The sequence below is a fragment of the Saimiri boliviensis genome, chromosome 1, assembly GCF_048565385.1.
Source record: "Saimiri boliviensis isolate mSaiBol1 chromosome 1, mSaiBol1.pri, whole genome shotgun sequence".
Taxonomy (NCBI): Eukaryota; Metazoa; Chordata; class Mammalia; order Primates; family Cebidae; genus Saimiri; species Saimiri boliviensis.
The window spans coordinates 244,893,314-244,909,216 of NC_133449.1; the positions used below are offsets into that span (position 1 = coordinate 244,893,314).

At 38.0% G+C, this 15,903-nt stretch overlaps 1 protein-coding gene across 3 annotated transcripts in view; it reads right to left on the reverse strand.

Moving 5' to 3' along the window:
* Window positions 1-15,903, reverse strand: part of IPO11 (importin 11) — a 211,850-nt gene that overhangs the window by 13,098 nt on the left and 182,849 nt on the right. For all 3 annotated transcript variants that reach the window (XM_003925805.4, XM_074385585.1, XM_074385598.1), the window contains 2 exons: window positions 15,806-15,901; window positions 5,956-6,040 (listed from right to left, as the gene is read on the reverse strand). In XM_003925805.4, the coding sequence (XP_003925854.1) occupies window positions 5,956-6,040; window positions 15,806-15,901 (181 nt within the window). The remainder of the gene's footprint in view (window positions 1-5,955; window positions 6,041-15,805; window positions 15,902-15,903) is intronic.

Here is a 15,903-nt window from a genome sequence, read left to right on the forward strand (position 1 = left end):
ATGGCTTGTCCAAAGGTAAAAACAGCAAAAGAATATTGGGCTCTAGGATTTAAGAGGACAAAGTAAGGAAAAATTGTAGGGCTCCAGATAAAGATACAAAATAGATCTACCAAAAGAAAAGGACTGCTTAGTAAGGAAGAAGAGGCCATGATGAGAGAGAAATGGAGTTCAAGGTTTGGGGTCAAGATGTGGCATGAGAGGCCAGGAATGGTGGCTCACACCTGTAATCCCAGCACTTTGGGAGGCTGAGGCGGGTGGATCACTTGAGGCCAGGAGTTCAGGACTAGCCTGGCCAACATGGCGAAACCTCGTCTCTACTAAAAATATGAAAATGAGCAGGCAGTGATGGTGTGTGCCTGTAATCCCAGCTACTTGGGAGGCGGAGGCAGGAGAATCACTTGAACCCGGGAGGCAGAGGTTACAGTGAACTGAGACAGCACCATTGCACTCTAGCCTGGGTAACAGAGTGAGTCTCCAAAAACCAACCAAACAAAAAAAGATGTAGCATGACAACAGAAGTGATCAATGCTGATGGAACTGCAGTAGCTGAGAAAAGAAAAAAGCTTTCTCAACTCATAACCTGAATGGCACTGCATGTAAGCTGAACACTAAAAAGTATTTTCAACAATGCTATAATTTATGTTGATTACTGAATGCTATAAGGATTCTCAAGTGGTAGTTCTGAAGCCACCAATAAGATGATGAATTACTCTCATATTATTTATAAAAGGAAATTTTATTTTATGCATACATTTAAAAATTACTGATATTTAATTAAGAAAAACACAGTACCTTATCAGTACCAATACAATTCTATCTTTATGCTAGTTCTGTTGAGGTTTTCTAGACACAAATGGGAGCTGGCAAAAGAATCAATTTACTGGTTCTCAGTGGTCAAAATCATCCAGGGAAGAGTTTAAAAACTCCCACCCCAACCACTACCACAGGGTACCCTGTTGATATTTGACATGGAATAAAAATTTGCAGAAAACCTTATGAAATGTTTTCAACTCATAATAGTGTCACTTTCCTTCTGACAATGCTTTCTAAATTCTAGTAAGTCTAAAGAAAGCTTCTAGATCCAAAAGTTAGATAAAATGAAAGTTTTCAGAGAGCTAATGAGGGAAGGAGGGGAAAAAGCAGGGAGGGGGAAATGAGGGAGATGTCTGTGCTCTAAGAGAAAAATGTTAGCTATGTGTAGGCTCTGACTGCAGGACAATTCTACCCCACAGTGTGGTACTCCTGTCCATCCTTGATCCAGTGTGATATCTGGCAACTGGAGTACAGAAACAATAATCGCTCTAAGATAGTACACAAGCCATGCTCAGGATGTGTTACATATGGCACGAAACTTAGGATGTACTTATAAATTTATCAAATCAAATGCAACTCAACCTAACGTGCAGTTTGCTTACATATGTTAAGAGTCCAGGCAGAAGACTATGATGCCAGGCTTGCCAGAGCCACAGTCTACACATACTTGGTTGCATTAAAAAGCTAAGTAAAGCTGCAGATTATGTTTGCCATATAATCTAGTTTGGTTCACAACACATTCAAATGATAATGCTCACACCATTTTAATTTCAGTGGTTTGTAATGAGAAAGAAGGGTTTTCCTTTTTTTTTTTTTTTTTTTTTTGGGAGACAGGGTCTCGTTCTATTGCTCAGGCTGGAGCAGCAGTGGCATGATTTTGGTTCACTGCACTTGCCATCTCCCAGGTTCAAGCAATCCTCCCACCTCAGCCTCTTGAACAGCTGGGACTATAGGTGCACACCACCACGCCCAGCTAATTTTTGTATTTTTTTGTAGAGGCTGGATTCTGCTATGTTGCCCAGGCTGGTCTTGAACTCCTAGGCTTAAGCCATCCTCCCATCTCTACAAAAAATTTAAAAATCAGCATGATGGCATGCACTTGCAGTCTCAGCTACACAGGAAGGTTCGTTGAGCCCAGGAGGTCAAGGCTGAGTAAACCACGTTTGTACCCACTGCACTCTAGGCCAGACAACAGAGCAAGACTCCATCTCCCAAAAGATAAAAAATATAATAAAATAATAATAATACTTTGTTAGCTGGTATCATAGAGTTGTTCGAAACCATTAAAATGCTCAAAACAATAATTTGGAAATTATAACTTTTAAGTGACTATAAGTCAGATTTCACCAAAAAATTATTAAAAAAACTTAAGGTATTAATATATTAGCTCAAGTCTTTATAGAAAAGGACATGAAATTAATATTCTACTATTAGAATATACTGGACAGAAAGGAAACATATATTAAATGAAAAGCTTGAGCTGCATTTGCTATTCTATTATTTCACCAAAATGAAAGGTAGAGAGAGAGGTTGAATGAAAAAGAAGATCAAAAGTCTGGACAGCTTAATAGCTTTCCTGAGTGTAAATTTCATCCTTATTTGAAATAAAATATAGAGAATTCTCAGAAACCGATGACAATTTAGATCATCTGCCTTTCTGAACTACAATCACTATTGCCATTCTCTACCAAAGCAGCTGTTGAAACACAGACACCACATTTTATGGACTACTATAAGACCACAACAGTAAGCAAATCAAATTTTCATTTATGTGACCTAGGAACTAAGCGGTATATTTTTCTTCCTAGTAAATAATTTCATTTTAATTCCTAGCTAGTAAATAATTTCATTTTAAAATGAGAAAAACCTTTGCTGCTATATTTCTTTTATAAATAATTATTCATAACAATTTACCAGCAAATGTTTCCTCTTTCACTTTGAAGAAAGAACCAAGATATCCTGGACAGCTCTCAAAAAATGTCTAATGTTATAGACAACACAGTGCAAGAATGACATAATTACTGAAAAAATACATTAATTTATACTTATTATTCTAAGAGACAAGTGAAACAAATTTTGTTTAAAGTTGTTGGAAATGAGCTCATATTCATAATTAGATTTATTAAGTGTTATAATACACAATCCCAGCTTCAGTTGAAAACTGCTGTGGTATCATCAGCATATCTAAGAACAGTGGGTATCCAAGAGCAAGACCAAGGAAATCTTACTAGAGATGACAATATAAATCTACATTAACTATCTACTGTAGTAAATTACTTCAAGTAAAATCAGCCACTTAAAGAATGGTTGTTCTATAAACCAATACTACAAATAATTAGAATGATAAAGTGGGGGTGTGAGCAGTGGAAAGACAAACTGTTAGGTTATACTTAAAGGTTATCATTACTGTAGGTGAAAAAAATACACTTTCCATGTCTTTAAGATACCACATAGGCCAGGCGCGGTGTCTCACACTTGCAATCCCAGCACTTTGGGAAGCCCAGGCAGGCAGCTCACCTGAGGTCAGGAGTTCGAGACCAGCTTGGCAAACATGGCAAAGCCCTGTTCCTACTAAAAATGCAAAAAAAATTAGCCGGACATGGTGACACGCACCTGTAGTCCCAATTACTTGGGAGGCTAAGGCACGAGAATTGCTTGAACCTGGGAGGCAGAGGATGCAGTGAGCTGAGATCATACCACTGCACTCCAGCCTGGGGTGATAGAACAAGACTGCATTGCAAAAAGAAAAAAAGAAAGAAAGAAAGAAAAAGAAAAGAGAGGAGAAAAGAAAGGATACCACAAAACAGTTTAATTTCAAAGGAAAAATGCTTCTGGAGGTTAACAGTCATGCACTGCTTAAAGATGAGGATATGTTCTGAGAAATACATTGTCAGGCAAGTTCCTTGTGTAAACATGGAGTGTGCTTACAAAAACCCAGATAGTACAGCCTACTATACACCTAGGCTATATGGTATAACCTATCGCACTTACACAACAAATCTGTCCAGCACGTTACTGTAGTGAAACTGTAGGCAAATGTAACAAAGTGGTATCTGTGTATCTAAACACATCAAAACACATAAAAGCCATAGTAAAAATAAGGTATCATAATCTTACTGGATCACTATCATATACAGTCTGCTGCTGACCAAAACGCTGTGTTGCTGAGCAATGCATGACTGTGCAGCAGGTCCTTGCTAACAACATCATTTCATTATAACTCTGATGAGGAAAAAAATGGATTCCAGGCTGCGGCCACTGTTTGTATGGAGCCTGCATTTTCTCCCCATGTCTGTGTAGCTTTTCTCTGGGTACTCCAGTTTCCTCCCACATGCCAAAGCTGTGCACATTAGGTGAACTGGCATGTTGAAATTGTTCCCATCTGAGTGAATGTGAGTGTCCAGGAGTACACTCTGTCAGGGAATGGTGTCCTGTTAAGGGCTGGGTCCCATCTTGCACCCTTAGCTACTAGGATAAGCTTCCACCACCCACTACCCTAAATCAGAATAAGTGGGTTGGAAAATGAATGAATGAATACAAGTTATCGTCATATAAATGCTGCTCTATGGAAGTGTTCAGAGAGCCCACCAGATTTGTTCTTTTCGTTTTTGAAGGACATGGTAGTAGGAGGTGCTCCTTACAATTTTCACTTTGCAAACATTTATTCCTTGATTTAATCCACCACTATATCCATCATCACTTACTGATTCACTAAAAAAGTGGGTAAATAATTATTTAACTTGTTTTCATTAATCTTTCTTAAATGTATATACAGTTCACACTGGCTGCAATGTTGAATATTAAAATTGCTTTGGATCTTTATTTAGAAGTTTGGTGATGTTTTTATTACCAGAAATAGGCCATAGGAACTTCTTGTTTAGATCAATTGCCCATGGTACAATTAGTTTAATTACATGTTGTGCTGACACAGTTTCCAAGAACCTATCAGTGATGTTAAATGAGGACTTACTATATGCACATAGTTTGGGGGAAGAAAAGGAATGATATTAACGAGTTTTAACAACAATTTTTCAGTTCACAGGCCCTAGAAATTTGCTAATCCAATTTCTACCACTTTTCACAGATAAGGCAAAAACAGTTCTAAAAAGACAAGGTGACTTGCTCAAGGTCACAAGTAATAGTACAAAAAACCCCCTAGAATTCAGGTCCTAAGAATCCTTGGATGTTGTCCTTTCCACTATATTATGTGCTACGGGGATGATATCTAGCATAAAAGCAAAGTAAAATGAGTTAAATTCAAACATTTTAAAAGAAGGCTCTCAGAGCAGTGCAATGTTAGCTACGAGCTAAGGATTAAGCCCTTGAGGGCTAACGTGTAGTAATGCAAGGTGTAAATACAATGTTCAGATTAAAATGATAGCTAGCACTTACAGAGTAATTACTAGGCATCCAGTATTATCCCATAACCATTTTATATATTTATTTATTCTACCTATGAGCTAGATACAATTCTTTCACTTTGCAAATGAGGAAAGAAGCTGTAATAAAGCTAGCTAAATGATGAGGCCAGAAAACGAGATTCCAAAAGGGGAAAAAAGTTTCTTACGTACCTATTTTACATTCATGATCAAAATAAATATTTAAACATTCAAGATTATACATAATTTTAAAGGCAAGATATTTTAGGTATTTCCCATTTGTTTGTTCTTTTTTCCTTATCAGATTCCTCTGGTGAGAATTACTGGTTTTTACAAAAAGTTAGTGGTTAACTTAAGGGCATTCTTTTTTTTTACAGAAGCCTGTGATGCAGATCAGCAAAGGTCATGTAAAGATCTATGCAATAATAGGGAATGCAGGGAAATTTCAGTACATCTTCTCAAAACAGAAGAATAATCATTTCAACTTAAATAAGGTTTGCAGGTCACGCGTTTTCTGTAAGTAAAAACTAAATCATCTGCTCTGCACTAAGGCAAGCAACAATTGCTTCAGATGAAAAGTTAACCTCAATTTCCTGTACTAGGAATAAAATTTATCTGTTTTAGGGTACACTTTGCAGTAACTCTGTAACATGGGATGGATAGATATACATCTGGATGGACAAATGGACTACAGTTATTTCTGAACCTACAGAAAATGATAACATATGGTTCTTAATTTTTAGAAACTACTTTTATAACTTACCATCTTTTTCCTCTTATCTTGTTCTGTGGGTGGTTCTTCATCTTCTGTAACTTTTGGTTCCTCAAGATGAGACATCAACATACAGCTATAATAATTTTTTAAAAAACATGTTTTAAATAAACAATGTCTGTAGACACTTAATAAGTCCTTAAAATCACTAAGAACATGAATAATTTTATGTACCGAAATGTGAGAAAGACTAGATAATTTAGATTTAAAATCTAACAAAATTTTTGAATTATGAAAAGATATCTCACTATAAAAAGGGTCCCACTAAAACGTTTTAGAGCATTTTACTTGCGCATTTAAGACAGTAATTCTTTTTAGTTTTTGAGATGGAGTTTTGTTCTTGTTGCCCAGGCTGGAGTGCAATGGTGCTATCTCAGCTGACCACAACCTCCGCCTCCCAAGTTGAAGTAATTCTCTTGCCTCAGCCTCCTGAGTAGCTGGGATTACAGGCATGCGCCACCATGCCCAGCTAATTTTGCATTTTTAGTAGAGGGTTTCTCCATGTTGGACAAGCTGGTCTTGAACTCCCAACCAAGTGTTGGGATTACAGGCATGAGCCACCGTGTCCAGCCGATAGTAATTTATTTATAGGCAACTTCTGAAACAATGAAACATCAACTGACAAAGTAATGCATGTATACCCTTTATGTTATTTTAAAATGACACAAACTCTTAGAATACTTCTTTTCTGCTAATTTTCACATCTACAGAGTTTTATACATGCAATAATTTAAACATCACAAACATATTAATTATGTAACAATCTACCTTGTGTTCCAAATGACATTACTGTGCTGTGAGAAACTTGTCCCTTAGAGCTTGTACTTTCTGGGTAGTTATAAACCATTTTATTTTTATTTTCTGCACCATGCTCTTTACCATTAGCAGAGATAACAGAAACAGTTTCCTGTTCAGTCAATACTGGTTCCAGGGAGACCAGAAATGAACACTATCTAGTGAATCAAACTGATGGAACAAACTCCACTGTTTACTGATTTGTAACATGAGAATTCAGTACTATTTATCAGCATGATCATAGGTTCTTAACCAATAAACTGTGGCCAAGACAGTTTGGTTTCTCTTGTTTTGTAGCAAGTATAGGTGAAGGACAATTCCTGACTCAGCTGTGTAAATGGCTTTTAATATAGAATTAAAACACAGGTGCTGATACTAGAAAAGTTGATCAGCCTTATTTTTGCAGTGGAAATGAGTGTCCTTCATTTCTATTTCCTACCATTAACAAAAACAATGTGTGGGCTGGGTGTGGTGGCTCATGCCTGCAATCCCAGCACTCTGGGAATCTGCACTGGGTAGATCACAAAGTCAAGAGATCAAGATCATCCTGGCCAACATGGTGAAACCCTTATCTCTACTAAAAAAAAGAAAAAAAAGAAAAAAAAAATTTAGCTGAGTGTGGTGGTGCACACCTGTAGTCCCAGTTACTCAAAAGAGGTTGAGGCAGGAGAATCGCTTGAACCCAGGAGGCCGAGGTTGCAGTGAGCCAAGATTGCACCACTGCACTCCAACCTGGTGACAGAGCCGGGGGCGGGGGGGTTTGGAGTGACTGCTGCTGATCCCGTCAGTGCCTACTGGTGTGATCAAAGAATAAAAACCTTAGGCTAGAAATAAGAAGTCCCTGAAAAACAGCAAGAACTCAATCTCTAACTTGCCTTGACCTCTTGGGGCTGCAATGCTTTTGTCTGCCATGACATAATAAGAGTATGGGTCAAGTAGCTGGCCAGTGAACTCCATCTGACACAAAGTGAGACAATTACATTATTCTATCAACCCAAAAGCTAAAAAGGTCTACATCCCAGTTTGTATTTTAGAACTGAATAGTAATATGGGGTTCCCTTTACACTAGCCAGTTTATGTCTGTTGCAGATTTGAATTCTAACTGCAACGATCATGGATCTGCATGAAAGCATGCTTTATTTTGCATCGAATTCTTCCACTGTATTCCAAAGTCTATTAACTTACTTACATAGTGAATGCTCTCTGTTTTTCCTTCCCTAAATTAAAAGATTTATCATATTAAGGCCAGGCATGGTATGGCACACACCTGTAATCCCAGCACTTTGGGAGGCTGAGGTGGGCGAATCACTTGAGTTCAAGACCAGCCTGGGTAACACGGTGACACTCCTTCGCTACTAAAAAAAAAATATAGTAACTAGCCAGGCGTAGTCACAGGTGCCTGTAACCCCAGTTACTTGGCAGGCTGCGATGGAAGAATCGCTTAAACCTGGGAGGTGGTGGTTGCAGTGAGCTGAGACTGCACCACTGCACTCCAGACTGGGTGACAGAGCAAGACTCCATCTCAAACAAATAAAAAGATATATTAATATTGGAGCATATTCTGGAGATACATACATACATATTCTGTTTCTTTCACTGACCAAAAACTAGACGAAAAAACAGTATTTGAAAAGCCCAAACCTAAAACTGTCCTGCAGGAAAATGTTCAATTAAAAGTCGAATCTCATTTTGTCGACAAAGATTAAAGATAGACAACCATGCTTTACATAAAAGACATGTAAGAATTAACAGATTCCTAATAAACTAAAATGTGTAGACTGTGCATGCATTAATAGTTACACTAAAAACAGTAAACACAACAGTTTAAAATAGGAATGACTAACATGAATGTAAGTGGCCACTCCTCCATTCTAAACTCATGGCAGAAATCACCAAATAGATCCAGGTACTCCAGTCCACTAAATAAAAATCTTTCTCAAAAAGAAACTCAACCAGCTAAACAGAACCAACAGGTGTTAGCATGAAAAATAAAGCCTTTTAAGTCATTTCTGGGTTTAAAGATACCTGAAGTAATACCTTTCATTTAATCTATACAAACTCTGCCCTAAGTAGTTCAGCCATTTTACAAATGAGAAAAGACTGAATTTACAAACATTAATTGGGCACTGATAAATAGTATTATTCCTCAAATTTTTTTTTTTTTTGAGACGGAGTTTTGCTCTTGTTACCCAGGCTGGAGTGCAATGTTAGATTTTGATGGAGCCTGAGAATCTGCGTTTCTCACAAGTTCCTCTGTGACGCTTTCTCATCATTTCCTACATAATGTTAATGCTGCTGTTGAGGAAGTTGTTGGGACACACCTTTTGTTAACCACAATCCTAGCACTTTGGGAGGCTGAGGTGAGCAGATCACTTGAGGTCAGGAGTTTGAGACCAGCCTGGTCAGATTGTTGAAACCCCATTTCTAATAAAAATACAAAAATTAGCCAGGCATGGTGGCACGTGCCTGTAATCCCAGCTACTCGAGAGGGTGAGATGAAAAAATTGCTTGAACCTGGTTGGCAGAGGTTGCAATGAGCTGAGATCATGCCATTGCACACCAGGCTGGGCAACAGAGCGAGACTCCAGCTCAAAAAAAATTAATAACAATAAAAATAGTAACTTATGAGTTGCTTCACATGTGACAAAACAGACACTACTCAGTTGGTCTCTATATTGGACACTTCGCTTGCCTATTTAATTAGCCTCCTTCTTAACTGAGCCCCGAATGTGTCCAGTTATCCTCTTCTTCCATGCTACCACTATTTCAGAAAAAGCTGATCCCAGCCCCAATGCCAGTGGTTCAATAAGCAATCATGGAGATCCCATTCCCTTGGTCAACGATTACTTTCAGCAGGGGCATGTTTAAGGCATTCTGGCCAATCAGGCATAAAAAGACGTCTAATGCCATCATTTCCAGAAAAGGTTTGCTTTGATTTTTAAAAAGACATAAGGAAGAAGATTACTTATCTGTCACGGGCAATGCCATGAACTATAATGCCTAAAACTACTTTTTATTGATAAGGGATAGTAGCCTGCAGATGAGGTTAATGTGCTGAGGGGATGGTGTAGAAAAAAAAACCTGGGGCTTTGATGACGTTGCTAAGGCCACAATCAGCTAATCCTGCAGTCACTTACCTACAATCATTACGTCAGGGGTCCCCAAACTTTTTACACAGGGGGCCAGTTTACTGTCCCTCAGACCGTTGGAGGGCCGCCACATACTGTGCTCCTCTCACTGACCACCAGTGAAAGAGGTGCCCCTTCCTGAAGTGTGGCCGGGGGCCGGATAAATGGCCTCAGGGGGCTGCATGCGGCCCACGGGGGCCATAGTTTGGGGACGCCTGCATTAGGTTATCAGAAACAACTAATTCTTTATTGTTAAAATGGAAAGCCCTTTTACAGTCCCTTATATAAATACCTCATGAAAAATGCATTTCTGGACTCAGGGCATGACACTCCAATGAGAATAAATATTATGAGTCTCTTTCTCGTGTGTTAAATTACATTTAGCCTAAAGTTTCCTCCTCACATATTTTAAGTTCAACCTGAAGGTCTCTCTGTACATAGTAAAGTGTAACCTAACTGGAAGTGTAAAGAGACTGTAACCTACTCTTGTACCAATCAGAGTTTCACAGGTGGCTGACTGTTGAAACCATGTTCAAATAAGGCAAACGCAGAGCTCTAACCAATCCAGCTGTTTCTGTACCATTTCCCTTTTCTGCTCATAAATATTATCTTGACCAGATGTAGCCCTGAAGACACTGAACCGATTCTGGTTCTGGGGGCTGCCCAATCTGTGAACAATTAGTTGCTTAATAAAACTCTTGTTAAATTCTTATTAAAATCCTTTCAATCCTGTGTTAACAGTTTTCTGTTATAATGAGCACGTGCTTTCTGTCTCCAATCCTCTTACAGTCACTAGACTGAATATAAGCAACTAAATATTGTATATTAGCAGTAAAGACAAAGTGCCATGAAGAAACGGGGAAAGATGCAATGATTCTTTCTATAAGTCTGCAATGCAATTGTAGCAGTAGATATTTGCTAAGGAGGATAAGGGTGAGGGCTTGACACACCAAGGAGCAGAAATATTATTAGTCAAGCCATGAGTATAAAAATGTATGGCATGTTTACAGAATGATGAAGAATAATCCAGGGAGGCAAGAGATAAAGCTGGTGACTGAGCACAGAATAGAGCCCCATTAACTTGATCCTGCAAGAAACTGCGTTTTTAATTTTAAGTGGAGCAGAATGGATCAAACAGGGGCAAGTTAAGAAAGAGAGACTTCCCAAGGAGGTCACAAGGATCTACACAAGTTAAGATAACATAGAGATGTCAGAATCCAGGAACCAACGTTTCTTCTAGTATTCTCTAATCCATTCTGAAGAGCTGTCTGGTGGGTCAATGTATTGAATGAAGGAAAAAACACCTTATAAAAGCCTAATTTTAACTTTCAGCATCCCAGGCTGTTCTATTGATCTGAGACCACTCACCAGCATCTACCCTGACAGTCTTCCTCCACAACAGACCAAAGTAACCTTTCTAAGCATAAATCTGATTATGTCCCTCCAGTGTGGAAAAAACCAGTGGACCTCCATTGACTACAGAATACAGAATAGTTTCAATTAAGACTATTTCCTTTAGACTTGGTATGTTTTGTACTTTCTAGCTATAAAAACCACAATTTCTGAGTCCTTTTCTAATTAAATTTTAGTGGCTCTAGACATCTTAAAATGCTGGCTAAATTCTTTTTTTTTTTTTAAAGACAGGGTCTTTGCTCTGTCACCCAAGCTGGAGAGAAGTGATGCAATCAATCACAGCTCATTGCAGCCTTGACCTCTCAGGCTCAAGTAATCTTTCCACCTCAGTCCCTGAAGCAGCTGGGACTAAAGGCATGTGCCTGGCTAATTTTTAAATTCTTTTTTTAGAGATGGGTCTCAGACTCCTGGGCTCAAGAGATCCTACTCTCTTGGCCTCCTAAAGGGCTAGGATTACAGGCGTGAGCCACTGTGCCTGGCAGCTAAATTCTTTCTTCCTTTTTACTTCCCAAAACTTGGCAAGGCATTGTCAATTTCATTTCCCAACATTCCTTTCAACAAATTTTTTTTTTTTTAAATAGTAAAAGAGAAACACTCTAACCAGACAAGCAGAAATCAAAGAAGGCAAATCTCTAGCCTCAGGAATATATTTTCCTGGCTTAATAAAAACTCTAGTTAAATAAAAAGAAAACAACCAACCAAATCACAAACCCACCAACAAAACCCCAACAAACAGATTCATAAACTCTCAAAATGGAATTCTTCTTTCTTCTAAAAGAATTCATTTCTGTACAACCCTGAAGAAATACTAGCATCAAGATTAGTAACAGGCAACTGTTGACTATCCATTTATTTTGGAAGATAAATGTTTCTACGTTTAAAAAAGAAGGATCATTAGAAGGGAAAATAAAAACCCATTTCCATTTTCTCACACAAAACGTTGTTTAAATTTAAAAATGCCTGTTTCAATATGTTATGAGGACAAATCAAGGTATAAAAATCACAGGCTACTAGGTATAAGCACAACTATGTTAAAAAATTATATATGCATGTGTGTGTCACATGTCACCCAAACTACAAATACCTTTCAACCCTCTCTAGCCATACCTACCTATCCCCATTTCCTGCTAATCCTTCCTCCAAAATCTATCTCAAATGCATCTTACCACTGCTCACCAAGGTAAGATTACTGTAACAACTACCTTTATATGGTCTTCCCACCTCCACAGTAGTAGGTTCTCAATTTTCACAGTGTATATGAATCACCATGTTTCCCGTTTGCAATGCAGATTCTACTGTGTGACCCCCAAAGATTCTGATAAGAGTCTGCACTGAGGAAGCAAAATCTGCATTTCTAACATGCATTCCAGGTTGTTCCCCTGGTCTGAGACCACTCACTAGCATCTACCCCTTTGGTTGTCCTCCACAATGCATCAAAGTGACATTTCTAAGTATAAAACTGATGAAATCACCAGTAGACCTCCACTGACTACATAATACAGACCACAATTCTTTGTATTTCACAAAGATTACTTCACTAGTTGGCTCCAATCCACTACAAATCCTTAGGAATTATTCTGTTTCCCCGGACTCCTTTCTCTCTTGCACCTGGTATTGCTCCATTGGTCCCTATCTACCCTTCCAGGCTGTGGGCTCTTTCACGTCAGAGACTCAGTTGCTTCCTCACACTGCACAGTCCCTGCCATAAACAGTTTGAATAAAAAGATGATCTGTCAACAAGGCATTCTTAGTGTGATGGCTAATTTTGTGTCAACTTGACTGAGATACTGGGTGCCCAGCAATCTGGTTAAACATTACTCTGGGTGTATCACTGAGGCTGTTTCTGGATGAGATTAGCATTTTAACATATAAACTGGGTAAAGCAGTTTGTTCTCCCTGTGTGGGTGGGCCTCAGCCAATCCACTGAAAACCTAAATAGTACAAAAACTCTGACTAGATGAGGAAGAAGTCGTCCTCCGACTGCTTCAAGCTGTGACTCTGTACTTCTTCCACCTTCAGAGCCAACTAGTTAAGTAAACTGTGAAATACAATTGTGGCTGTATTCTATAATCAATGGAGGTTCACTGGTGATTTCCACACTGGAGGAACTTCTGACTTACACCATGGGCTTTCCTGGGTCTCAAGCCTGCAGACTGTAGATTTTAGACTCCTCAGACTCCATAATCATGTGAGCCAATTCCTAACAATCAATTTCTTTATATATTTTTTTGTCTCCTGTTGGTTCTGTTTCTTTGGAGAAGCCTAATACATTACTGATGTAGGTGAAGGAAACAGAGTTTTCTTCCTTTTTTCCAATTCACTCAGTTAAGAGACTATAATAAGAATTCAAGATAACCAGAAAGATTAACTTTTTTGAGTAAACTGTTTAAATAAACAGGAAGGGGTAGTTGAAGGCCAGGTTAGCTACGTAAGTATGTATTTTATGTTTCTCATGCAGACTTTTCTGAAAAGTTATATAGTTAACTCATTTAAGTAACTTTTCAGAAAAGTCTATGTGAGAAATATAGAATACATACTTACACAGCTAACTTTACTTATCCCTTATAGTCTCATGGACTGTAATTTATAGAACTCTATGTAATTAATAGAATTACAAAGTAAGAAGATTTAATAGAGATCTAGTCTAACCACTCTTAGAAACAGAGACTCAGAAAACGTAGGTAATTTGTTTCTCAACTGTGTTCCTATATGCAAAGTACCACCCCAGAGTAAAAAGAAATCACCAAACAATTCTGGGTAAAAAAGAAACCAGTGGTCAGATATGTTCTAGCTACTGATCAATACAAAATGCCAAAGTCTATGCCTTTGTAGCCGGGATCCTAAAACTGAGTTTCCTTACTTCCAATGTTTTTCCCCTTCCAAACCACACCCTTTTCTTCAAGGCTGAGCTTGGCATATTGAGATCCTGACTCTTCTTGACTCTTCCACAAATTTGCAGTGTCACTCTACTTTTTTTTTTTTTTTTGGTAATTTTAGTAGAGATGGGGTTTCCCCATGTTAGCCAGGCTGGTCTCAAACTCCTAACCTCAAGCATTCTGCCTGCCTCAGTCTCCCAAAGTGTTGGGATTACAGGCGTGAGTAAGTTGCACCCAGCCAACTTTTCAGAGCCATAATATCCTGATTGTTAATACTATGAGACTGCACTAGATAATTTCTAAATTTTCTAGTAACTTTCACACTCTCACCTCTTACAGTTAAAACATGTTATAATTTTGTTCTACTTCCTACATCCTAACCCATATCCTTCTCTGAAGACTATAACACATAGTGCCTTTTTTCTTTCCCTGATTTACTATTAAGGCAAAATTTAGAATTGTACTGTTTGGTGTGCCCTGCACAAAACAGATATAACTGTCTGTATTCACTACTAGTGTTTTAACTGTGCTATCAACCATGTCTTCCCCTCAACTAAGCTGTATATTTCAAAGAGGTCAAGGAACATCTGATTATATCCTAAATATTTCACATATTGTTGTAAACTTCGTCACATATTATATATACAATTTACCATCATGTGCAGTTGATATGGTTTGGCTGTGTTTCCACCCAAATCTTATCTTGAATTGTAGTTCCCATAATCTCCACATGTCATGGGAGGGACTGAGTTAGAGGTAATTGAATCATGGCAGTGGTTACCCACATGCTGTTCTCGTGCTAGTGAGTGAGCTCTCACGAGATGAGATGGTTTGACAAGGGGCTCCTCCCCCTTTGCTCAGCACTTCTGCTTCCTGCCGCCATGTGAAAAAGGATGTGTTTGCTTCCCCTTCTGCCATGACTGTAGGTTTCCTAATTTAACTCACAGTTCCTCCCCAGTCCTGAGGAACTGTGAGTTAAATTTAACCCTCTTCCTTTATCAATTACCCTGTCTTAGGCAGTTCTTTACAGCAGCATGAGAATGGACTAATATAGTCGAAAACCCTTACATTAACTTAAAAAGAAAAAAAACTGCCTACATGCATAAATGCTTTCTTGTTTTTGGTTTATAGTCTCAAAAAATTTGATGTTTCCACTTCATACGAACTCTGGTGTTCTCAAAAGCTAAGTGACATGTCAGACACGTTTTGTTAATGTATTTAATAAGATTCAACAACATATATCTGCTAACCAATTTGTCAACAAAATATTATTCAAGTAAGTCTTTTCTATTTGCTAGAGATGGCATTATAAAGAGGAAAGCTGAAAAAAAGAGCATGCTCAAAACGTACTAGGAAGAAAACTTAAATGCTAAAAAATATTTGAAATTGTAAAAAATCATCAAACAATGATTAAATCAAAGAAACTCAATTCAGGTTGTTGCTGTAAAATAAAGCTGATATCAAGATCAAACAATAAATAATATCACAAGCAAAATAAACTTTTCCATAAAAAAGACAAATTATAAAACTTCCATACTGTGCTTATAGAGTGATGGTAAATAAAAATCTTGCAGCATGTATTTAATTATTCCCCAAATCCAATTGTGATTAATTAAATAATGCACCTACTCTTTATAAGTTCCTGTTTCAGGATCTTCCGTCATGACATCATGCAGGCCTTCCACTGAGATGTTTATAATCCCACAGAATTTATCTTGGATAACACT